The sequence below is a fragment of the Toxoplasma gondii genome, chromosome VIII (genome assembly GCF_000006565.2).
Source record: "Toxoplasma gondii ME49 chromosome VIII, whole genome shotgun sequence".
Classification (NCBI taxonomy): domain Eukaryota; phylum Apicomplexa; class Conoidasida; order Eucoccidiorida; family Sarcocystidae; genus Toxoplasma; species Toxoplasma gondii.
Window position 1 is genome coordinate 951647 of NC_031476.1, and position 25475 is coordinate 977121.

At 51.4% G+C, this 25475-nt stretch overlaps 3 protein-coding genes across 3 annotated transcripts; 2 read left to right on the forward strand and 1 right to left on the reverse strand.

Annotated features, from left to right (window-relative positions):
- Positions 1–2571: 2571 nt before the first annotated feature.
- On the forward strand, positions 2572–2952 carry TGME49_230667 (hypothetical protein; the record flags this gene model as incomplete). The annotated part of the gene is made up of 1 exon (XM_018780270.1): positions 2572–2952. The coding sequence occupies one exon, from the start codon at positions 2572–2574 to the stop codon at positions 2950–2952; it is 381 nt and encodes a 126-aa protein (XP_018636872.1).
- Positions 2953–3082: 130 nt separating this feature from the next.
- TGME49_230670 (Tubulin-tyrosine ligase family protein) lies at positions 3083–6639 on the forward strand (the record flags this gene model as incomplete). Its single annotated transcript, XM_018780271.1, has 6 exons — positions 3083–3135; positions 3819–3910; positions 4196–4425; positions 5165–5374; positions 5987–6175; positions 6412–6639. The coding sequence occupies 6 exons, from the start codon at positions 3083–3085 to the stop codon at positions 6637–6639; spliced, it is 1002 nt and encodes a 333-aa protein (XP_018636871.1).
- Positions 6640–12228: 5589 nt separating this feature from the next.
- On the reverse strand, positions 12229–23582 carry TGME49_230690 (LNS2 (Lipin/Ned1/Smp2) protein; the record flags this gene model as incomplete). Its single annotated transcript, XM_018780272.1, has 8 exons — positions 12229–14893; positions 18685–18796; positions 19298–19401; positions 19905–20068; positions 20827–21020; positions 21223–21371; positions 21727–22347; positions 22677–23582. The coding sequence occupies 8 exons, from the start codon at positions 23580–23582 to the stop codon at positions 12416–12418; spliced, it is 4728 nt and encodes a 1575-aa protein (XP_018636870.1). The 3' UTR covers positions 12229–12415.
- Between the last annotated feature and the right edge of the window lie 1893 nt (positions 23583–25475).

Genomic DNA, 25475 nt, shown 5'->3' on the forward strand with positions numbered 1-25475 from the left:
TCGATCACCCTCCAGTCGTCAGGACGACGAACGTTAGAAGTAGCCTGACGATATGTCGCCGATTGAAGTGTCTGTTCAGCGACAATCACTTTTCGATGATGCAGAAATGTGCACTCGATTACGTAGGTGAAAAAGAACCCAAGCCGGTGTTAACTACATAGCAAAGGTCGGTGCATCAGACATATTCGGTGTTCACTGGCCTAAATTGAAGGAGACTGTGCAGCAGCAATAAGGAACATAGGGGAAAGGTCGCAACCTTGTGCGCGCAAAAAAAAAGAAATAATTTGCCTGTTATTATGAAGAGCTGGAGGCCTCGGCGCATTCGGCAGGTGGGCAGAAAAAAGGTAAGCAACCCCCTTATGCGGGTGCTGATATCGCTTGTTACATCCGTGTATGGAAGATACCCAGATAGGGGGCGTGCGAAGATGCGCGGATAGTGCCGCTTGAAGCGCCAAGACCCATGAAATTTACGTCATCATGGACGCGAGATTTAGACAGTTTCATACCAAAGGCTTGAATCCACGAGTCGATAATATTCGCGCACGAGTAAAGCCAATAGAACAGTTCACACAGAACAACTGCCCAGCCATGCGTCGTTTCTGTCATTCATCGGCGCCAACACCGGACACCCACAGCTGGGATGATTCCCGTGAATTGACTTGTGGCAGGCACACGGATTCATGAATGTGGATTTCAACAATGACGAAGAACTGCAACACTGGACTAGATATAGAAGATGTTAAAACACATCGGCACCCTGTTACATGCTAATAGGAGAGGATCGTGCACACTCTGTCTCTGTCGGCGTCCGTCCTCTGGGAGTGAGTGCTTGCCGTGGGAAATTCAAGGACGCCTTGACAGTGTTCTCTCGGTTTGGAGGCAATTCAATCTGCACAGATGTCATGTGAGACTTGATGCTTTAGAAAGAAACCTGCGTCCTTCGTTTTTGGGCGACTTTTCGGCCCCACGCGAGCTGGGTTGTCAAAGAGTTTCGTTGTCGCTCGGTTGTCCTTCCGAAGCACTGCTGCCACGAGGTGTTAGTCTTACTTCAACTTAAGTTCTCGCCGGTGGAAGGTGTGCCCACGTCGCTCAATTCGTGCGCCGTTCCAGGAACAAAACCTGCGACGCGCTCCGTAGCTGAGACGGCAAGAACGTCCTGTTTCACCCACAGCCCCATCAGAGTATGGCGGCGAGTTGAAGCTCGAGTCCCCAGTTCCGTTTTGCTTACTTGTTAAAATCAAAAGTATTGTGGTGAGTCACTTTAACAGCAGGCGCAACACGGTACAATGAACGCATGCCACGAATGCCATCGAAGAGACTCCCCGATAACTTTTCGAAGCAGATTTAAAGTGACACGACTAAGGAAAATGGAAAAGCGTAGTGCACAAGCCGAGTGACGCCCACCAGACGCAGAAGAAAAAATGGGGGGGCTCTTGCATCTACTCATTTTTACGCGTGTGAGATTGCAGGGTTTCCTTGCTGACATCACACTTCCATTTCTCACGAAGTAGCGGCGGTTTCGCAATATTGCTGACAGCTACTGTTCTGGTAGCCAATGATGGCGTAGGGAGGGGAGGAGAAGAAACTGGTATTTTCCGTACACTGAGTAGACGCAAGTGAGCGTCAGTGTGTCCCCCTCCATCCAGCCCCAAACCAGAGCGCATGCTCTGTGAGACAAGAATTACCTCCGACGGCACGTTACCACCGTAACGAAGGTCTATCCGTGGGCACGGACAGGTGATACATCCTCTGTTATCACAATGGGATTCAAGGCGGGAGGCTACTAAACAATGGAATCAAAACTAGAAGAACTGCAGACGTCGACGCATCGGGATACAAAAGGTGTGTTGACCTCTATGTGTATAAGCAAGTCTTCCTTTCCGCAAATTAGAAACCTGATTTGCGGTATTCAGATAAAAGTGACAGAGAACCATGGAAAGAGAGGGGTCATCTCGAGAAGAGGCACCGCGAAACATATTCCTCCAGGATACAATCTGGTTCCCGTCAGGGGCCATACATTCCATGTCAGAGGCGTCTGCCAGGCGCCCGCATAACGTTCGCTCAGCAGCACAATAGACACTTATTTCCAGAGCGGATCTCAGTGCTTGCTGGCCCGGGTTCGCTCGAGGTTCCTTCTACCGTAGAGAGTGGAATCCACATCATATATCTTTTTGCATACTATAGCGTTTAACGGTAGCCACGTTCACTTTTTCTGCATCTAGGATGATACCTAATGAGATGCAGTTTCATTATGTTTGTGACGGTACGAAATAGAACAAGCTAGCAAATTTCGTTTTCTGCATGTGATTCACTAGTTTTCTGGGTGCGTTGAAGTGGAAGTAACACAGTGTTTACCAGATACCGGCATTTGGGTCGCACTTGACGGCTTGGCATGAATTATCAACCACCCTGTACTTCTTCATCCATTTCAGACAATTGCTTCGAAGTGCGGTCTACGAGATCTAAGGGATATCGCGTCAGCCCCAATCCGCGCACCATCATCAGCATGGTATATTTCCATTGTATCTGCCGATTTGCCAGCTGTCAGACTTGAACCAAACCTGTTACCAGATGGAGCCTTTCCCGACAAGTTCAGCGGCGACCCCAGAAATGCGTGGCGCCGAGCGGAGTCTGGAGAGGCATCGCCTTCACGGCAGCTGTCGGACACAACTTCGACAGCCTCCACATCTTCCCGTACTTCTGCTGGGTCGGCGGAGAGCCTCTCACGGCCCACCAAGAAGAAAAACGATAGGATTGTCTACTACCTGGGACTCACGAAGTACAGCATCGTTGCCAAAGTGTGTGCAAGCTTTCCTCACTGGACAGAAACTACAGACGAAGACGGCGACTGGGTACGTTGTCCACACACCTGCAAGGAAAACTGTGCCTGCGCGAACCTGCGTTGTTTGCAACATTGCCATGATTACATTCATCGACGTCACTTTCCCGTAACTCAGCATGACCCTCCAGACTCTAGACAACGCCTTTGTGGAGTGTGGCATGAATCTGCTTTTCAACGCAACTGTATTCGCAGGATATCTGCTGGTCTGATTCAGCCGTCACCGCAGAACGTTTGTCGAAGATGCGTCCTTACCAGAAGATCAATCACTTCGTTGGAACGAATGCAATTTCTAGGTAACCTTTATTCGAACTGTCGACTGGCGCCCTCTGTTGTTGTGTGAACGTCGATGCATGCATGCTCACTATGGCGACAAAGGGGCCTCCTGAAATCAAAGTAAACCAACATGCAGCAAGGCGAATGATCCGCGCACCAGAACTGAATAACTTAAATTGAATAAACCGAGACATTATTCTGGTTGGAAACATGGGGACAGGTCGAGATGGCCAGCCCTGTGGTTCTCAAGCGGGCGCCTGTTTGAGTTGGATGATTCAAGTCACAAGCTAGACAAAAGACTGCATAAGATGTTTTACAAGGCGACAAGGGGGGCCTGTTCTAGACGATCCAGCGTTATTTTAGCTACTGGTGATGCACAGAATTATAGTGGTAACTACTTAGCGTTGACCAATCAATGGCCGCTTCTTTCAGCGTCTTGACGCGCTGCTGAAAACCCTTATGAAATTCTGTAAACGGAAAATGTTGTGCGCCCAAGGAGAAACTCAGGTTGGTAATAGTAAAGGAAAGAAGCGGTTAATAGGCAGAGGGTTGCAGTTCACGCCAGTGCAGCTGCTCGAAAGACGTCAGCTGCGCCAGGTGTTTTCGGCGCGAGAGTGAGGCTCACAGCCTGTCTGTACATCCGAAAGAATCGCCGAGACTTACGCGTCAGGTGGAAGACAGTGGCCACGTTGCTTCTGCTCAGGAAGAACTATCTCGCACGGAATCTTCTGCGGATGAAGGCCTACTATCCTCAGGAGTACAAGTTCTTTCCTCACACGTGGTCGCTTCCAGCAGGTGACGCGGCGAAAAAAATATCTTGACTCAGACGTGATCTCACTTTTTTGCAACTATCACTCGAAACAAACGGTACTTCATGCGTGTAGCATTTCGTTGCTGACTCGTTAACAACGAGCAGCGTAATTCAACACAATAGGTCCACCTATGGGAGACTCCAGATTCTGGCCAAAATAGTTGTTTTACACGTGCAAGTGTGCTGTAGACCCCCAATGCACCCCATGCATCTCATTGCCTTATCGGTAGTAGTACTCTTTTTGTGTAACTTTGGTTTTGAAACGTCAGATCTGGCTGACTTTCGATGCCAGTTTACCGGGAGGCGACGGAAAACTTACATTATCAAGCCAGATGCAAGCAGCCAAGGTCGGGGTATTTTCTTAACTCGGAACATCGAGGATATAAACCCAACCGAACACCTGGTAGCCCAACGATATTTGCATAAACCGTTTCTCATCGACGGACTCAAGTTCGACCTCCGCATTTATGTCCTGCTGGCGGGTTGTAATCCTCTTCGCGTAAGCATGACCACCGACTTCGTTCTTAGTACACAACCACAGTTCACACACATTGATTACATCTACGTTTTATTCGACGGTGGCCTAACAAGAGACCCTTGCTTCCAATCAGGCCTCGTTTTTTATAGAAACAAACTTGTTAACGTTATTCCTGCCACACATATTGTACCTGCGTTCGTAGATTTCTGAAGTTGTTCCCCAATCTACTTAGCATGAACCGCCTGCAATAGAACAAACACTGATTCACAACGAAAACGTTAGGACACTGGGAATAGATGCAACGAGTTACGATGATAGTGTGAGTACGAGCCATGATTGCCCCAGTCATTTTCGGCGCAATGTGCCATTGTTTTAGCCTCACTCTGATGTAACCAGTCTACCAGATCGCGAAACCGGTGATGCCTCTTTTTCACCGTTCCTTACCCCAATCCACCGGCCGAAAACGGGCAGTCCGAATTACGGTCACCCATCCACGGGAAAGCGCATTTCAGTTGATATGACGGCTGTAGCTTCATTCCTTAGTGGCCCATGACGCATGTTGCATTACTGTTGTTTGATGGTACCTCTGTGGGACTTTCCTTCTAAAAGCGGGCACGTTATGTGGTGGACCGGGTGTTCGGAGGTGTATGAGTGTCTCCAACGGTCTGAAAGCCTCCTGTCTGTTTGGAATCATTATGAATAATAGAAGAATCTTCAGCACTTTATCTTCGTTTTTTGCCTGCGGTGTGCTTCTCCCCAGCTCTTTGTTCACCAGGATGGGTTAGTGCGGTTCGCTACGAGCCCATATTCGAAGCCAACTGGGAAAAATCTGCGTGATAAGACAATGCATCTGACCAATTATGCAATCAATAAATCATCTTCAAATTTTACGCCAAACAAAGACCCGGCTAATCCATCGAAGGGTCACAAGAGGAGTCTCTTCCACGTGTTGGATCACCTGAAGAGCGAGGTAAAAACACAAGTGGACAGCCAACAGGTGGTAAAAGCCTGAAGCTGGCAGAGCAGCAGGGACTGCTCACGAACGGCTGCCTGAAAAACACAATGTTTGAGATTCAGACTGGAAGGTGGGTATTTGACTGCGGATGACCACTAGTACGTGGAAACATTTTGGGCCTCGAATCACCTCGAATCCAAAAAGCTGAGTCGGGGATGAGCAGTACACAGTGAGGCAAGGATCTCGTGTGCGTGCAACTTCGTATGATCGTTATGCAACAACCGATTTTGAGCACGTCAGAGGCGCTGGCTGATCAGTTAACATGACGAAATTGAAGGACAGTACTCCTGGTGACGTCTGATCTGCTCCTGTCGATTGTAGGGAGGCTCGCTAACAGGAAGTTGTGCTTGTTCAATGCCTTCTACAAATGAAGCGATGTTGCAAGCCTACGCGGCGTAGACGTAAACGGAAACGGACAGTCGAGACGAGGAAAGGCTGGCACCTGTGGAGCACCGCATCAAACCGTCACCATTTGTACAGTTACACCCCGCTGTGTGAATGTGGCACTCCTGCGGATCCTTCCCCTGTCTGATTGCCCATGCTCAACATGTTATTTTGTCAATCTAGGGACATGATGTAGATGCACTCCTTAAGGAGATCGATGAATGCCTCTGCAAGACCATCATCGCGATACAACCTTCCCTTGCACACATTTACGGTTCCTGCAAGGGAGAAGACCTCAGCAATTCGATGTGTTTCGAGATTCTTGGAATTGACATCATGATCGACCACAAGCTTACACCCTGGCTAATCGAGGTAGGCCTCTGATGTCTGACACAGGCAAGGGGAGGCATTTTCGATCACTGGCAACGTGTGCATATACATCCAACATCGTTTGTGAGTCTGAACGAAAAAAAGTTGATGTGTACCCAATTCAATTTCTTGATGCCGTATGGAGTGTCACCGCGAGCGGATTGACGCCTTGGGGCTCTACGAAGGCGGCGCTAATATGCTATTCGCTTTTCTGTGAGAATTCTCCATGCGCGAACCAGGTCAACCATTCTCCCTCTTTCACTACTGACAGTGAACTTGACACAATCGTTAAGTTCAAGGTCATCCGCGATGCGCTTGTTTTGCTTGGATTATCCTCGGAGAACCGACGCAAGTATGGTGGCACCGGCAAAGCAACGCATCTGACGAAATTGGGCGCAGCATTTACTTCTCATTCACCATTGAACAGCCACAGTGTTGCGAGGTTTCATGGGATGATAAGTCAATGATTATAGTGAATTTCGCTTACCATTAGTTGTTGTGGATTATTACCCATTTCCATCCGTCATTGTTCACCTGACTAAAGTTTCCGCGGTTTAGCCGCCGGCCGTGAAGAAAGCAACATCCAGGAGTTACTGTTTTTTAATTTATTTCCCATATAGTGTGTGTTTCATTGCTGCCTCAAGTCGTGCCGCGTCGATACTCGACGTTCGAGCTGAAAGATTAGGAAACCGGATATGCAATAGACTGTACAGGATTAAAAGTCCCTGTTTTCAGCGTCGCCATGCTGCTGCTTTCTCACATACTGGACGCCTATAGAGGTTCACGGCACCATGACTAGAGTTCACCGGATAGTGATGAGGGTGTGTGTGACTTCGACTGCTTGGTTATCTCTAGAGTTTGGCGTCAAGTTGTAAATGGATATGAACTTACAATGAAGAAGGCAAAAAGGTGACAGTTTGTATATTCCGTCGTATTTACTTGCTTTTCGCTTCACTTTGTGTAACGAGCAGAGACATGACTGACGTCTGAAGGCGACACAACCGCAGATAGGGAAGTTAGAAAAACGTGTTTCTTTGCGCCTGTCCGTCTATAGTTACCATGCGCAGCAGCGGCTCCAAGCAGAGCAACGGCGAATGTCTTTTCCGAAGCAGACTCGAGAGGAGCGATTACAAAGCCGCCGACAGATGATGAACGAGCTGGCGAAAAGTAGAACGGCATGGGAAAATGCCCACATGGGTGGCTGGAGACGGATCTACCCAACTGAGGAACGGACTACAAAGTACGGCCATCTGTTTGAGGCGGCTGACGAAATATGGCAGTCTATGACGGGAATGTGCAAAACGAAGCCAATTTTGATGCAGCTACAGGGGGCAAGGCGTTTCAGAATCCTAGATGGAATCGATACAGACACGACACACCCAGGGGAAAACCTGAACCGAATGTGCTCTTCATCATCTGCTTCCGCTGCGTCGACCGCAACGTCTCGTTCACAATGCAGCCGGCAGAAGGCAGCCGTTCGAGCACCTCAATCGAAGTCTACCATTCGCCACAATACCTCCTCGTGCAATCAAATAGTCTCGGGATTCCGTGTGTCCAAAAGGCCCACAAACGAGTCTCCTAGACAGGCCATGGGCGGTAACCCTGTCTCCAGGCGATCCTCCAGTTTGTCAAATTCTTTACAAAGAGCTTCCGCCGCAGCATCTGTCAACAGTACACCGCTGACAGGCCAATGCAGAACAGATAGTTCTGAACACAGTCAGAAACCCGGAATGCACCAAAGCACTGTTGGTTTTAGCGCCACGTTGAGCAGCACGCAACGGCCGGTGCCTGACGAAAGCGAGTCAGTGCGAGGGACTAACGGGATTGGAGATGCTGGCATCTCCTTTCCACATGAAAGTTTACCGCAGCTAGAGGAGACTACACAACACCAGGATATCGAACGTCTGGTGAACGGGGAATTGCCTTTCCGAAAATGTTCTGCCAGTGCGCAGTCTTCCACAGGGGAGGAAGGCACGGCAAAATGCGTCGGCGAAGGAAAGGCTCGGACCATCCGTGCCACCGTTGCGCAAGCACCAAGCCTTTTAACGGCAAACAGGAAACGAGTCAAGAAGACAACGTGCTCCGGTAACTCGTCTTCAAACGTGTCGAGCTCCTTCCACTTTCCATGGAGTTCTGCGGTGGGTTGTCAGGAATCGATGTTGAGTTACTCGGGCCAGGCTAATAAGCAGAGATCAGGCCTCAAGGTCGTACGCATTGGGGATCTGAACCTTACATCCGAAGGCCTCCGCAGGCAACAACACACCCCAAAAGGACAAAGCCAGCATGTGAGTGGAACAATGTGACCTCCCCCTTGAGTCTGAAAGCAACCGTACGCCTGGCACATGCTTAACTTGAGGATTAGAGTGACTGCAGGTCTTACTGTGACAGTCACACCTTATCATTGACGCCGGCTCGTGAAAAGGAATACGAGCCACATTTCTTCCGCCTCGCATAGCAATAGCATTCTTTCATGGACTTTGCACTTGGTGCGTGTTGCTTTGTGGCGAACACCGGTGAATCTGCGACCTTATTTCTGGCTATGGGAAAACACTGCGGGAAAGCTGAGCCGAAAACTGAAGGCCTGCTGCACCTGCCTTGTGAGGGAAAGCCGTCATTCTTTTGTTCCGAACTGAAGCTTGCTGAAACAGTTAATTTGCGGCTACGTTTTCCTGTGTCTCCATCAAGGAGAGTTACGAGTCAAGGACTACCGCTGACAAGGTAGTCCGATACAGTCTATATCGCTTAACAGGGAGGCAGTATTCTGCTAAGGGGACAAGTGGCACAACCGCCATAAGCGATACATTGTGAGAAATACTAGAAGCGACATCCTTGTCAAGGCTTCGGACGTGTAGCCCCTCATACGGAAAACAACACGTGGTGGCACTGCATCCACTGTCTAGCTACTATGCTCAGGTGACACCGTGACGTTACTATAAAGACTTTGGATAATAACAGAGTTACATCTCAAATTTAGAGGTCTCCCGCCTCTGTATTCTCTACATACACAGAAGACGTATGCTATACAAGTGTTTTTTCACGCTTCGCTTCTTTGTGCCTGCTCGGCAACGACACAAGACATCAGGTTCTCGGTAGGCGCTGGTTTCGTCCCACTGAAGCCCAGTGGGTTCAGTCCAGTATGTGTTACGATACCCGTCAGCGCAGTGGAACCTTTCACTGACGATGTAGTCAAGTTGTTGATAGTGTTTCTGTTTTTGGACGCGATTCCCGATCTTGAGCGTGCCTGCCGCGCACCCCGGCAGCCTGATGTTCCCTGCCCACTGGAAATATGGCTGCGAAGAAGAAACACACCACAGAGATGCCTCGAGAGAGGCAAAGGAGTTATAGGCTCAACGGTACAAGACGGACACACTCGAACTCCAAATAGGCGCAATTGCAGGGACGCTTCGACATATTACTCTGTGTCTTGCTTTAGAGAGGAGCATGCCTGAATTGACATGTGCCTGCAGTTTCAAAAAGCGGCTCTTCTTCGCAGCATCGTTACTGCAGTCACCTGACAATATCGACGGGATCGCCGCGAATGGAATAAATAAAGAAGCCCTTTCATGCGACTTTGTCTCTCTCCGCCAGTTGAGAGTCGGAAACTAAATGCCACATTTTGTCCAGAAGGGGCGGCGATATAGTCTTTCAGCAGGCTGTCATTTTCCCAAATGTCAAATGTTTCTATGGGATAGTACCATCGAAGACACCGGCTCTCTTCTGAAGTCGATTCAATGTCTCAAGAACATAACATGGAACACGTATTATCTACATCATCTGGCTGATCTACTTCGCAGCATACGATTCTTCTTTAGATTCCAGCTCACTGACGTTAAAACCCGTTATGCACATCTCTACCGTGGAAAGAAATTCTTTGCGATTCCAGCCACGGAGCGATGAATTTTCTCTGGTGCAAGGTGTCCCGCAGACTGCCTCGCCATGGTAGAGCAGATGTGTGCGTAAGCGTCGCACAGTTGTTCGAACGCTTGCATTTCATATGAAGGTCTTTGCTGCCTTCGAATCCCACCCGTCCCACGAAGTTTTCAGTTAGTCGATGACCACGAGCAAGCTGACGAAGTGACCGTATGGGCGGCGGCAGGAGGGCGGTTTCGTTGAAAAATTGGACGCTTAGGCCAGAATTGTTGGAGGCAACTGTTTACTCGAGTCTCCTCGGTTCACGAGGCGTCCTCGTGCCGACTCGCGTTGTCTGCTTACACTGTTTCCGAGGAGAAGGAGAGGCAGTTACCCGTCGTTTCTCTCACAGAGCTCTGTGACGCCTCACTGCACCCTTTCGCTGTACCATCCTGTGTCAATTGTTCGGGATGACGGAGACACGTACGAAGGATACATAGTTCCCAACGTCCTGAAATGCGTGCGCAACATGATGATAAACTATTGGGTTGCAGCTACGTACCTTCTCACATGCGTGTCATCCCAGGTGAAAACTCGATGAACTTAACACAGTTGCCTACGCCTTCTCTAGTTACATTGGTATCCTGCGGCTCGTCGAAAAGTGATACAGTCCGCAGGGGCTTGATCCAGCAAACACTGCTCAAAAAGACATTTCAGTATCCGACATATCTGCCCGAAGTACCATCGACATTCATACCACCCTTGCGCCGTGTTCGAAAACAGTGATAGTTGACCTCAGGTGCTACCATCGATTCGGCTGGGAAGCGGAGACCGGGCTGACAGATTCTGTTCGCCATCCCTACACAAATTGGCACTAAGTGAATGCAGGCGAATTTACAGAAGGGATGCGCCTCAAATGGGGGAACCGATGTTTTGTAGACTGCCCCAGTTTCACCTTCGACACAAGGCCACGTCTATTGTGTTTCAAAGAAAGTCCGTTGATCAGCTTTCGAAAGATTCCTCAAGCGCCTGAAAAACACGCCGTTCGTGTGTAATCCGGTTGCAGTGGAGTCCACTCCAACGGACTCCGGAGACTGCTTCCATCTAATGGTGTACACGCGTGAAAACGTGATTTCAATCCAGAAGCAAATGCCATCATCTACTCTTGATTCAACTCTCATACGTTCTATGTTTTCTATGCGCAACAGACAACTGCAGCAGAGTGCCTGGAGAACTCGTTCAACTATACCCGGTGGATGAATATAAACTTGAGTAAAAAATGCCATACGGAGGCACAATGGATATCTTCATTTCACGCTTGCGCTTTGCAGTGAGCCTTACGCTCTGTCTTGGCTTGTTTTTTCACTAGTATAAATTGCTAAGGCTCGTGCCCACAACATAAAATCTGTCTCTCGCCGAAAAAAAAGTGCTTGTCTGGGCGGTGGTGTGACAGAGCAATGATTCATTCGATACACAACGGTGCGAGCTAGGTGAGAAGAAGGAATACCTTGAACACATCAGACCATCAAACCTGGGAAGAGTCACAGGCCATCGCAGCTCCAGACAACTCAGTGTCACACCTATTTAGCCCACTTCACATTTGCCGAAATCATAGCAGGTGACACATTTTGTAATTTCATCCACAGCGACTCATGTGTAAGGTAACGAAACGTAGTCTTTTACGCCACAGACCTGTGTTTGTCGATGAATAAACCTTTCGAAAAATTTTCGGCGTGACGTAACATGCTCATTGCTAGAGAATGCAACCGGCAGCGCTGACACGGTATTTTGAATATGACTGCTGTACGGGACTAGTACCGAGTTTTTGAATTCTGGAGCAAGACAGCATATGCGAGAACATGTAATTTCTGCAAAACGCTGCTTGCCATTAGGTTTGTGAAAGAAACGCGCGCAAATCAATAGCCTCGTTCGGCGGAAGAAAAGTTGTTAAGTCATCTCTACTACTTGTGTGCCTCAAAGAAGTGCCCTTGTCAGAATATGATGTAAACTAAACGTGCTTTGGTAAGCATGTCAACTGACGGTCGCCTTTAGGTGACCCCGCTGCGTGGATTGACAGGACTCCAGTGTAGCACCTGTGGATCTAGAGTGTCTTCTGCTCAATATTTTACGAACGTTGCCGTGTTGCCATTTTTGCTCTTCGGATATTTGATTCGGTGCGTCTGACGTCTGATTTGCCAGAAAGCAAGCAGGACTAAAAAAATTAATTTCTGTTAAGTGTCGCGTTTGCCCAAAGCACAGTACCGCAACGCTGCCAGTCTCATCAGTCGGACGCGCGCAGTACCACTTTCGTTTTTTGAAGAAAAGAGAACAACAGAACCAAGTCACTGCTAAAACAGGACAGGGAAGAACAGATTTCCCGTGGCCATAGCCCTTTCACAAATTACTGCATTTGCGTTCACTATCGACCCCGTCGTCGCTTCGCCCTTCGCCTACACTTCTGAAGCTCTCCTGCATCCGTAGCTCTCGTTTGCTCTTTGACGACGATCGACTCGGTGTCACGGGCGTTCCTGACAAAACCTGCCCCCCCCCTTTCACAACGTGCCCTTCGTCCCTGTCACAGATTGCCGCTTTATTACTGACATCTCTGTCTGATCTGCTTACGGAACTTCTTGCGCCTTCTTCAGGTCTACTTCCTCCGTGTGGATCTCCCACAACACAAGATCCTGCTTCGTTGTCATTAAGAGCAACCACTTCCTCGTGAGGCAGACGATCAATAGGAGTGCTACCGCATTTAAAGCTGGACATGAATAGACCGGAGAGATGTTCAGCATCTCTGTTTTTATTTTCGTGGGCACCTTCTGAATCTCCGCCTTCCCATACACCTTCACTCGAGACAATCTGCATCTCAGGCTCAGTGTCAGCACGTCTAGCAAGACTTGTTTCTGATCCCGAGCTTTCCAAGCGTAAGCATGGGGTCTTCTCATCGTAGGTGAAAGAGATAGAAGATGCAGCAGCGTCGTACGAGGAGGCGGATCGAATCACAGGAAGAGAGCACACAAAAGAAGCCGATTGAGGGCCGACCGCGTCACCTGTTTCAACCGGCCGGGCCACTGGGGTAGACGCTGTCCCGGAAGGCGACCAGGGGAGAAAGAAGGAGGAAGCAGATCGGCGCACCCGCTGTGACGAAGAGCAAGGCGTATTGGCACGACTTTCACAGTCACGTCTCCAGAGACGGGAAAATAAGTCACGCCGTTCTGATGCATTCACGGAGTCATGACTTTCTCGGTTCACAGACGCATCGCTTTTATTTGCAAGTTCCACTTCACGCGGAGCGTCTGACGTATTTGCAGACGCGTCTGTGACGACTTTTGACTCTCCATTCTTCTCGACCTGGCGTTTGATACCATTGCTTGCGTGCAAAAAAATATTGCCGGAAGTGACAGCGTCCGCGGCGAAGGCGGCGGCGGTAAGAAGGGCCTCAGCTCGCTCATTTTCGTCTGGCGTACCTGGTGCTCGGTAGTCTGCAGAGACCACTTTGTCGCCTGTGGCAGATGGGCAAAGCTCTTCAGGCTCTCGACTCTGAGCCGAGAAATCCCGGGCGTCTCCATCACTATCTAGCGATACATATGTCCACACCCGCTGAGAGGCGTGTCCAGATTCAGGCGCTGCTTCTCTATCTTCTTCAGACCTAGGGACTGAGAAACTCAGTAGTGAACCATCGCACTCGACGTCACCCTCTCCGGCACTCAAAGAACCTTTCGCTGTCTTCCATCCCTCCGGTCTTCTCTGAACCTTGCTTTCTTTGTCGTCTGCCTCTGACTCATGTTCTTCGCCTTCACCTTCAATTTGGGGCACGCTGTTGGCAGACATTCGGCCTCGCTCCGTCACCTGACTCTCTCCTACCCCTGCTGTTTGTTGGGATCGCTCTTGAGGGGTCTGAGCGGTGTGGTAAGTTTCTTCGACCGAAGTTCGGCCTGTGCGCTGAGACTGCCACCGACTCCCGCATGCTTCACACAACTGTTCCTGCCCTCCTTCGTCTTCGTCAACCTTTGTCCACATTGTCTCTGACTGACATCGCCGCTCGCTGTCTGCCAGACCACCTTGCGAGCTTCCACGCCCAGTAAGAGAAATCTGCCGTCGACAGCCGCGACTTTCGAATTGCCGCCCACACAAGTCACACATCCCAGTCACTGTGCGGAGGCCCGAGAGACGGGACAGACTGTCGGAATCCGCTTCTCTTGAAAAATTCTTCGGCGTCCTTTCCGAGACAGGTGTCGAAAGATCTGGCTCCCGTATCTGTAGCGCTTCTCCCCCCTCGGAAGGTATCGAGGCTCCTACCCTGTCTTTCTCCTGCGCTCCATCATTTCCACTTTCTATTAAGTACGTGCGTGCAGCATCCACGAGCTGGGCACCCCCCTGTTGTCCCGCCTTCTCCGCTCGCGGAACCAGCAAGGGCGGCGTCTCGTAGCCTGCGGAGTCTTCTTCAGACGCAACTACGTGTTCGTCTTCGCGCTTCACAACTGCAGCAGCGAGGGCGGCGGCGATGGATACCTGCTTCGCTGTCTCGATTGCTTCATTTGCACCCCTCGTCGTCGCAGCTTCATCCACTTCTCCATCTTCCCCCATGCCTCCGCGCTCGTCTGTCACCGACTGTCGCCCGGAAGCCGCCGCGTCGAGGGCCACGACCGCTGCTGAGGCTGCATAGGCCGCCGCGACCGAGGCCGCTTCAGCAGAAGACGCCGCGGAAGGAGAAACCGAAAGCTCCGCCAGGGGCGTGGGGTGATGCAAGTCCTTGAAGATCGTTGTCGGTTCACTGGAAGGTGGAACGGCTTCGCCAGCGACGCTCTCGTCTTCGTCTTCCTCCGACGGGAAGTCCACAATGCCCAGGGACCAGAAATTGAACGAGTTGAACTGCACGCATAGGCGAGACAGAAGCAGGCGAAATAAAACACGCACGAGAGCGACTTGGACGCAAAATGGGCGACACCCACCAAAGAGCAGGAGAAACGAAACGAAGGCCAAGTTACACGATACGAGAAACCATCATTCGTCTCAAGTTCCTCCATGGACCCAAGAAAACCGGATCACGCGTGTTTGAGAGCGCCTTTCGTAGCCAAATCTCTCGTTCCCTCTCTACTGTCTGGAGAGTTTTAGGCAGAGGAGATCAAGTCCATTTGAAGTTGTTTCTTTGCCTTACGAGGAATTTCCCCAGTCCAGACGCCTCTCGATCCATGAGCCTTTCTATATCTACCGGCTTCCCTCCACCAAGTTTCTCTAGAGGACATAACTGCCACATCACAAGGTAAAATGCGCACACAGAACAGGCTGATTCTCCTGTGTATAACGAGAAGTAAGAAGCGGAGGAAAATGCAGCTGAGCATGCAATTTACATAAAGACGTACACCCCTCTTGTGGGCACTGAAGACCGTCAGTGCGAAGGCATCGAATTATGTGTTCCCTTCAGTGAGAGATCCCAAATGTCCTAGTACAACTTAAAGTGTTCGTTGAGCGATGCACACGTGGAAGCTGACAGAACAGCAAGGAAGGACGACTGAAACACAGCAATGATAAACGTGTCTACTTTAACTTTTATACAGAGCGCTTGCACGAGAGTTAAACTAGGAAAAAACACACAATCATTTGGGATGAACGCCCAAATAAACTTCTCCACCCTCGCCTGTGCAGCCTCCCATTCTATAGCAAAAAGGAGACACCCTGCCCAACAGAACACAGCGGATTCTGCTCGATTCAATGGACGGATTTGCACGACAGCAGCGGAACCAACACACAGCATGAGACTGAACACTGGAAAATTCACGTCCACATGCACCGTGGAACCGGAGAAGAAACCAGTTGAAACCCAGGAAAAGCAGCCACCGGTGGAACATCTTGAGCGACTTTCTGATTTTAGCGGATGACCCAGAAATGTCAACAAGTCGTTGCATATACGGTTTCTAACCCGTTGTGTGGGTTTTCCTCTTGGACGCCCGCAACACTTCCTACACACATACGGAAAAGTATTTACAACTGTGCAGAGAGATACTCATAAATACCCAAATTTATACAGACGCATAAGAAACCACACATTTTTACACATGCGAGAACTGGACGCACGAATGTTTTCCTGCTCGTTTCAGTGCGCCGTGACATCTATAGACTTTAAATCAACATTCGTAAGTACGCAAAACCGACAGAGACATAACAAGGCACATGCTCCTTTCGTCCCGACGGATCTCAACTCATGTGACGCGAAAACTAACAACAGAAAAACACTTCACGGCCGCCGCACCACATGGGCATGTAGACACCAACAGAGAGTTGAGCATGCGAGCGACGCCAAACGTATACGGTTAGTCACGAGGAAAACAGAGAACTACACGAGAGAGACTGTCGTGAGCTGGGTCACTCGCAAATAGAGGCACGGATTCTAAAGAGGCGTCTCGGCATGACGTACCTCTCTCCGTGTCTAGACTGCGGAAATCCGATTTGTCTTGGGTAACGAAGGACACGGAACAGCACATCGATGCTTGGCCAGTGCGGTCCTCAGCTTCGAGACCTCGTCAAAAATCTATCACTTTTTCGGCGCCTAGTTCGACAGGGGCACGGACCGCCAGGATGTCCCCCCCCGCCCCGCGTCATTTGCCGGAAGACAAACTCACAGGCACATCCGCGTAGGCGCATATTTACTCTCACAAACACATGCATTTTACATACATAGTGCGTCCCATGCGGAGACTCCCACTGCCACCTCGTGAGCCACATGCAACTGGGTCGTTACTTTGTTCTGCGATTTGACTCGACACTACGGGGAACATTCCCAGCATGTTGCAGCCAAGTAGAACAGCTGAAACGGAGGTATGCTATCGGTAATCTGAGTCTTCTGCCTATCTGTATGAATACGCCCACATGCGCATATGTACGTGCACACGATCGACGGCATGCACTGCACAAGGTACGCCGCAATCCCTTTTGGTGGGTGATTAGGGATGCGCGCTTGGGAAGCAAGAAAAGGTAACGCAGTCGAGGACAGCGACAAGAAAAAGCGAGACATTCATATGTGTCGTCGGCCGAGGCCAGTCAGTTTGTTTGCGCGAATGGGCGAAACAGGTGGCAAGCGCCCCTCAAAAAATACGAGGACACGCCAAGTCGCTGTTTTGTTAGCTTGCATGCACGAGAGACAAGAGCAGACATCCATTCGCGAGAACGCACCTCGATAGCTCTCCCTACACGTCGGACACACCGAAAAAACAAACGCCTACCATCAACGAATTCCGCATACACGACCCGAAGAACAACCACAGGCTTTTGCGACACGACTGAGAAGAAAATCAAGGCTACCGCAAAAAGAGAGGCAGGAAATCCACGCACACGCCCCGGAGCGAGAGACCCTCTCGCGGGTACACATCGACGCAGGACGAGTTTTGTGGAAACGCAAAAACTAGACGAGAGGAACCGTAAGAAGAAACATTTCGTTTCTGTGGTTTCCTCCGTTCTTTACCGAAAGATCAGTCAGCAACCATTGTACAGAAGAGAGGCAGCAATCGCTAGTTGGAGCCGACTGGTCACAGCCTGGTGCGACCTTGAGAAGGACAACCAGGAGCTGGGATCCAGGTCTTCTCTTCAGTCCTTTGACGAACAGGGGACATCTCGTGCCTCTCTCTGTAGAGACCAGATTACCTTCACACGACTCGAAATGAACTGAAATTGCGTGCAACAACCTTCACATCAACGCAAGCATCGTCTAGCGTTCAGCTGTTTCGCTCTCCATATTCCGGTTTGTACGGACAGAATCAGACAGCCCTATTCCCGGGCAGAAGGCCCCCTTTGCGTCTCCTCTCTCCCCGAATGCCACACAATGCGAGTGTGCACGCACCGCGAAGAAGGCACCCGTTCCTTTGCGAGGGACAACTCAGTGGAGACAGAAGCACAGCCACGAGAGCTGGAAACACTTGGGGAGACAGACGGGTTGATTGCCACCACCTTGCAGGCACCTTCAGCGCATGTTCTCTTCCACCGCACAAATGAGGACCACTGCGACACCGCGGAAAAAGATGTTGCACCGGCATCGAGTTTTTGTTCATCTACGTGACAGGATTGTGTCAATCCACACACACTATCTGGAAACAGTCGAACACAAAATACCAACGTGCAAATATTCTTGTGGATATCGACAGGTACACGCACCGGGTCAGCATGCATGCAAGAGGAAACAAGTGTGACCGCCTTGACCTTGTCGCATTACCACTGAGCTTCCCCTCTCTTCGGGACATGTTTCCAAACGCTTCCATTCTGCACAGGTTCAATGAGTCCATGCAGTCAGCTATCGCGTTTCTGTTTCTTCGGTACTTTGATATTCCTTCTTTCTCTCTGCAGATGCTCTTCTCATGGAAGGTCTTTTACGTGCCAGTGCGGTGAACGAACTCGGCTTCCTGCGCTTCTCTTCTTTGACTCCTGCGTCCGTTTGATTTCTAAATGAACCGAGGTGCTGTGGCGACGGTAGACAGAACACTCCACCAGAACTCGCAGGAGACTGTGTCAAAAGCAGAAGGCCTCCTGGTCCCCCTGTTCACATGCTGTCTCCGTCAATCAAGGATCGGCAGAGACCGCACCGCACTTCCACAGAACACACTGCATAAACCTGCAGGATGCATTTGCTCGTCGTCTACGTGGAGCGTGTAAGCGAGGCGCTTCCTCTCTCGCACCTGTTCCTCTTCTGCCTCTTCTTGCTTGATGAGCGCTTCAGACGGCAGCCTTCCGTCGGGTCGTGGTAAAGGAGGAAACATGAAGTCGGCGATCTCTGACATTGTCTCGTACCTGTGGAGAATCGGAAAAATGATAGACAGCCTCTCGCACAGAACGGTTCTGGGGAAACGAGCACAAAAACGAGGCGCGCACGACCATGCCCGCATGGCTGGTCAAAAAGCGACCAGCCGGACAGAGAGAACATCGGAGACGCCATGCTGAAACGGGACAGCCACAGCCAACGAAAAGCGCCAGAGCCACACACCAAGTAGGGGACAACGGGAGAGAAACAACGCACATAAAAGTAGACGAAGAACTCACAGGGGACACGGCAGATCATAAGAGTCAAGGTCACCTCGGAACGCACATGCGCAAATACCCTGGATTCGGACTCCAGAGAAGGTAGAACTGCGAAGGTCCCGGGAGATGAAATGCGAAGTGACAACCCGCGTGCATGAACTTAGAAAAAGAGGATACGCAGGGGAACACCGAAAGAAAAACGAGGATAACGAGGAAAGACGAGAGAGAAGAACACGAACTTCTGATCGAGCTGCAGGAAAACTCCATGCTTACGTTCGAGCATACGTCGAGTTGTTGATGTGGTGGATGGCGCCAGACGGGTCAATAATGAAGACTTTGGCCTCCGCCACACCGACGTGGACATACGCGCGGTGGTCCTGGTAAAAAACAGAAACAAAGCCGACACTGGCAGCTTTACTTTCACCTTAATCTGTGCATCTAACCGTTGTTTTCGTGCCTTTCTCTCGCGGACTTTCGACACGCCAAACGCTGAAGCCTGTTTTCTTCTTTAACCCCCAGAACCATTGCCCAAGACAGTGAATGGAGAAGAAAAAAGAACGCAACGCTTGCAAACGACTCAAGTTCTAGACATGAAGCGGGTCACTGAAGGCGCTGTGCCTGCAAAGGCTTTCGCGAAAATGACAGAAATAAATGGACAAAAAAGCGAGATCAACGCCACCCTCCATGAAAAACATCAAAAGAACAGGCGGCAGCAACATGAGCCTTCGATACAAAGAATGAAAATGGTCCTACATCGAGAAAAAGGCGAGAAGGCAAAAAACAAGTCAGCATGGCGCCTCACAAAGGCGAGAAGCGAAGGGGATGGACTGGTCAAAGCCTCTTGTTTCAGTCGAAAGATTGTTCACAGAAGAAAACCTACAGAATCGCGGTTTCCAAATCCGGCATAGAACGGGTTATAGTCAGGCGGGAAGAGGCTGCGAATGTCGCGGAGTGCGGCGATCTTGAAAATGTAAGGTTTCCTCTCGATCACTTCGCGCTTGAAAGAGGGGAAGAGGCGATCGGGACTGAGAATAAGCGGTCCATCTGAACCACAGAACCGACAACAAGTGCAAAAGACGAGAAGAATGCGCAAAGAAGCGTTCGGCAGACACACGCTCATTCCGCGTCAACTCGAGACCTTCGCTCTCTCCACGAAAAACGTGACGCCGCCACGACGACTTCCCAGGCGTCGACAGGGACCTCCATGGAACCGAAGAAGAAATTCCGCCCACACCTCTGAGCAGCAACAGATGTGTCGCTGTTGATGAAAACGCTTGTCCGAGTGTGATTCGTGCACGGTCAGACATAGCAATGGTTTTAAATGCCAGCTGTCTGCTGTAGGATGCCCCCGAGTGTGCCCGGGACAGATTTACCGCCTTTCTAACACGACAGTTGCCTTAGCTGTGGATGAGTCGTAATTTGTATACACCTCCTTTCTCCAATACCACATTTGGTGACTCGGCTGCTTGGAAGATACAACGTGTCTGCCGTAGTATTGAGGCGCCTCATGTTCCAGTGCCTGCGTGGGCCCAAACGCCTCGTTGACACTCCACGAGAACCTACGTATGTCCTTGTTTCGGAGAGACCACCGTTCATTGTAGTCCGTGGGGTGACGTACTCTTTCAACGGAGTCTTTGGATTTGCCAGTGTATAACTGAAAAAGAACTCTCAATCTGCAACCGCAGCCCCACAGTTTCCCGTGAATCGATGGCACGAAGTCTGTAAAGGAGAGCAAAGAGTCGGGCCTAGACAGTCCCTCCTGTCCTGCGTTCTCGGCAGCTTTCGTCCTCGTTCGCACGTACCTGGCAACTTATTTGTTTGCTGCTGCGTCAAACCAAAGAGGTAGTCTCGAGTGGCGTCGGCTTGTCCAATGGCTCGCGCAGTCAGATACAGAATGAGGTAGCCCGCTTTCTTGATTTTGGTGAAGAGCTCCGCTACGCCGTCATGAGACCAGTCGCGGCCGACGATCGGCATCAACTGCCCCAAAACATCCGATCTGCACATCACACAATTCTCAGCAGCTCAGTCCATGCCTATATACGTATACACACATATAGACGCATGTATCTGTCTTTATAGATGTGTGTATGTACATATGTTTCTCCGGTACACCTAAAAAGGAAATACCCCACATATATCGCAAAGTGCTGACAGAGGACGCACACTTCCGTTTAGTTTCTTCTATCCGCGGGCCTCACCTGGTGATCGTCCCATCGACATCGGAGATGACAATTTTCGGGTACTGAGGCCAAAGGTAAATGGTTCCCATGACGCTCTTCGTTCCTTGGAGGGAGGAGCTGACCGTGAAGCAAATCGAGTTCGCGCCGGGCTTCAGATTGAGAGAGGCCTGAAGGCACGAGAGGCACGCACACAAGAAATTCGTAGTCTAACGCGACAGCACGAGTGCTCTGTTCAAGAGCGCCCCGCCTCTGAAAAGAACTCTCAACAGCCACACACTCGAGTTTCGCACTTCCAGCTAAAACCACAATGGGAAGAGTGACGGGGTTCTTGCACGCGCCGGGTCTAGCTGCCGCAGGAGTCGACACAAGGAGGAAGGTCGACAGTTACCGGGTCGAAACATGCACACCAAAACGCTTTAAAATCCGAACTCTCAACCACACCACACATCCTCAGGGGGAGGTAACTGTAAGCGCATCTAGGTGCGCCCGGGCTCCGTAAAAGAAACAAACCGATTTGCGGACCAGCTGATCGGAGGTTGGTCTGAGGGACCTTCTGAAGCGTCGAGCCGAACATGCAGTGCAGGAGGCGGAAGGAACAGTGGTGCCCAGCTCGCTGTGGAAGCTTGCACTGTTCACTAGGGCGCTGCCTTCTTTCCATTCGCCTTCCTCGTCGCGCCGCACGCCGCCGGCCTCCTCTATAGTGGCGACGGAGGCAGCGGCGCTCGCTGTCGCCTGGGCAACCGAATTCTTCGAGGTCACAACGACGGGTGCCTTCGGGCCTGGCGCGTCGGCGCCAGCGGACCCGCCGAGCTCGTCCTTGCCTTCGGGCGCGGCCTTGGGGTACGGGAACCGCGTCGGACTCTTGCTGGCCGGGGCGGATGCAGAGGCGCGGCTTCCGAAGAACCAGCGCGAGGCCGAGGAGAGGGCACTGCTGAAATTTGGCGGCTCGAGATTCGCGGTGACCTCCGCGTTCATCAGACGCGACAAACTTTCGACAGACAGAGGCCGGTTGAAGACGAGCCAGCACGCCAGCAGAGGCAAAGCCACTTTCCCTGGATAGTACGGCGGCTTGTCGTCGAACCTCGCCACCAAAGACGGATGGTACCACAATGCAGGGTTGTGGTCGAACGCTTCCCAAGACACCTGCGACACAACGGAACGTACAGAGAAACGCCCGCCTGAAATTCGAAGCATGTGGAGGTGTCCACCTGCCTCGGACCGCACAGAACGTGTGTGATAAGATTGAGCGTGGGGTATCGACTGACAAAACCCTGCGATCCCGTGCTTCGTATCCGAGTTCTTTCTCAAACACCGAAAACAGACTTAACTCGAAGGATCTCCCCTTTGCCTTTGTGCTCTGTCCTTTTCGCTCCCATGCCTTGTCCCAGAGAGAAGTGCACGTCGGTACGCACCCCTGAAACCCCTACGTGAGTCGGTCCTCTCCTTGCTGTCTCCAGTGCCGCTGTTCTTACCACATTCGCATTGAAAACGTCGTTATCGTGTTGTTCCTCCGACACTCGCCCTGTGAGCATGTGACCGCAGAGGGAGAAGCTGACGCCGGAGGCCGAGCCTGCCTGGCTCTCTGCAGCCACTCGGCTGTCGGTGACGGGGCCCGCGCCGAGTTGTTGATCTTCCGGGAAGCCGCGGTCGATCAGCGCCGACGGTGCGACGGCAGGCGCGCCTACGCCTCCGACAACCATCCTCTCGCGCTCCTGTTCTGCGTCTGCTGCCGCCTGTGAAGCGGAGCGACTCAGGGTGGCCGGTGCGCCTTCAGGTTCTTCCCCAGAGGCTACAGGGCTTCTGGTCACGTCTCCAGCTACCGAGGGGACTTCCCGTAGGGCGTCGCCGGCTACGAGGCGGGAGTCTGTAGAGGCGCGCTCTCCTGCGCCCGCCTCGTTCCCGGCGCCTGCGCCCTCCTTCTCGTCGCCGTCGCCCGCCTGCGAACCGTCTTCCGCGCGGTCCTTCTCATCTTCGTCGCGCCGGCGCCACTCTTCTTCGTCACGAGAGGCGAAGCCTTCGAGGCCCGTGCGGCCGCCACCCTCGCCACTGGCGTTCGAACGCGGGGACAGAATCGGGCTCGCGGACTCCTCGTCGCCCAAGTCGCCGAGAGCTGCGCCTTCGTCTTCATGGACAAAGTAGGCCTCGCCAGCGGCGCCCAGCTTCATGCGCAAACTCGTGAGCACACCGTTCACCGTCACGGTCACCGTTTTCTCGCGCGACCGTAGCAACTTGGCTTTGCCGAAGCGAACGTGGAAGGGCGTGCTCCTCAGCTTGTTGTCGTCCGTCGACCGCACGCAAATGATGTCGATGCATCCCGACAACGTCGCCTGGTTGAAGTCCAGCGCGTTGGAGACGCTCGAGACAATCTTCCCCCACATCCTGGACCAGAGAGGAAAAGAGACGGAACCGGAAACGGTGGAGGGCTACGAATGGGAAGGTCGATTGGAGAGAAAGACGTAGGCAGGGTTGGAAGGGAGCGCTGTTCAAAGCGAGAGAGAAGGACGGTAACACGAGCGACGCGCAGAAGTGGATAGGGAGCGGAAGAAGACAACGAAAGGACAAGGGCGAAACCGAGAACGGATACGAAAAAAAGCGAAGGTCAGACGCGGACAGTCCAGAAAAAGGGTATAGCGTCTAGGGAAGGAACGGGGGAACGGCAACAATCAAAAACCTACAGCAACTGCAGCGAGGCCCCTATCGACTCGTGCGAGAGATGTATCCACATGGCTGGTCACACGGCTGTCCATGAAGTTAAACACAAAACTGCATACATGTGTAACGGTAAATGCTTTAACACTGTCACATGCTCGTACAAACAAGGACCTACAAATACGTATAGACATTACACGTATATATATATATATATACACGTACGAGAAATCTGAATGTTCGAATACATCAAGAAGCGCGATCGAAAGACCTCGAACATTCTTTTCATTGTTCCACAACTTCTTTGAACGTCAAAGCGACACGACACCCCTTTTTCGCTCATTATCATCAGGCGGTCTCAACGTGGGCATCTCATATCTCGAGCGTCTGACCCTCTCACGAGGAGACTCCCTGCTGATATGTCTCTGGGTCACTTGAAACAACGCGGCCTACTTGTTTTTTGTGGCGGGAACAGAGGGGGCGCGAATAACTGGATTCACAGATCTTCAGTCAGGAAGAGTTCACGATCCTTCGTCAGCCTTCTGCGCAGACACTTCGTTGCTGCCGCCATGTCTCCCCTCAGCCCTCGTCACCTCTCTGTCTCTCCCCGCCTCTCCTCCGTCTGGATTCCCTGTCTCTTCGGCTGCGTCTCCGGTGAGTCCTCGGCTTTGTGTTCCCTCTATGCCGCTTCTTGTTGCCTTGTCGGACGCGCTGTATCTTCTTTCGAATGTGCCTCCTCTCGCTTCTGTCGCTTTTTAACGGACCCCTTTCAGCAATGCAGCTTCCCAGCAAACATGGATGGCCGTAGAGTGTTGAAAGCCGAAGCGTTTAGCTGTGGACCCGCTACCTGCGAAGAGAGAGAGCAGCCGAGGGTGAGAGGACTACAGCCTGCGGCCTCGCGAGCGAGATGGCTGGGAATCTCGCTGTAATGAGACGAACGCGTTTTACGCACTTAACATGGCGCAAGGGAGGAGGCGAGCCTGGGAGCGGGGGAAAAACACGGGGTCGAGAGACGGAAACGAAGATAACCAGTTCCTTCAAAAGGGAAAGAAACTTTTAAGAGTTTGGAGGAACAACGCCGTGGCGTGTGGCCGCGGAAAGAGAAAAGTGTAGACCCGTGTCCTGTTTGCTACTTACACATTGCGCGAGCCTCCAGTCGGGACAGCAGAAAAAAGGAAGGCGCCCGCAAAGCGAAAGCGGAGAAATGCGCAGATTGCTGCTTGTCAACTGCACAGAAGAGAGGAAAATAACCCAGAGTGCTCGACGAGAAACTAGAAGGGATGGGAGTCCACTTCGAAGTGCGAGTACGGACCACCGTGCCGACGCAGCCGAGCTCACTGGCTACGCATCGATGTTTGGAATTCTCGAAAGGGCCGCATTTCCTCGTCAATACACCCTCAAACAAATCCTCTCTGGGTCTCCGCTGCTCCTTTTTCGGGGCTCGTCCCCTCTCTTGTGTGCGTGGCTTGGCTGGTTGATAGAGAGGCCAGCGGACAGGTCGACACAGGTCATCGCTGGTTGACCGAATATAAGCTGCCTGGCAGGCGCGCAAAGACCTAGGGTGTTCCAAGCAGGTCATACGAGATGAAAAGGCGAACTGATAATGGTTGCATGCAGCAGAC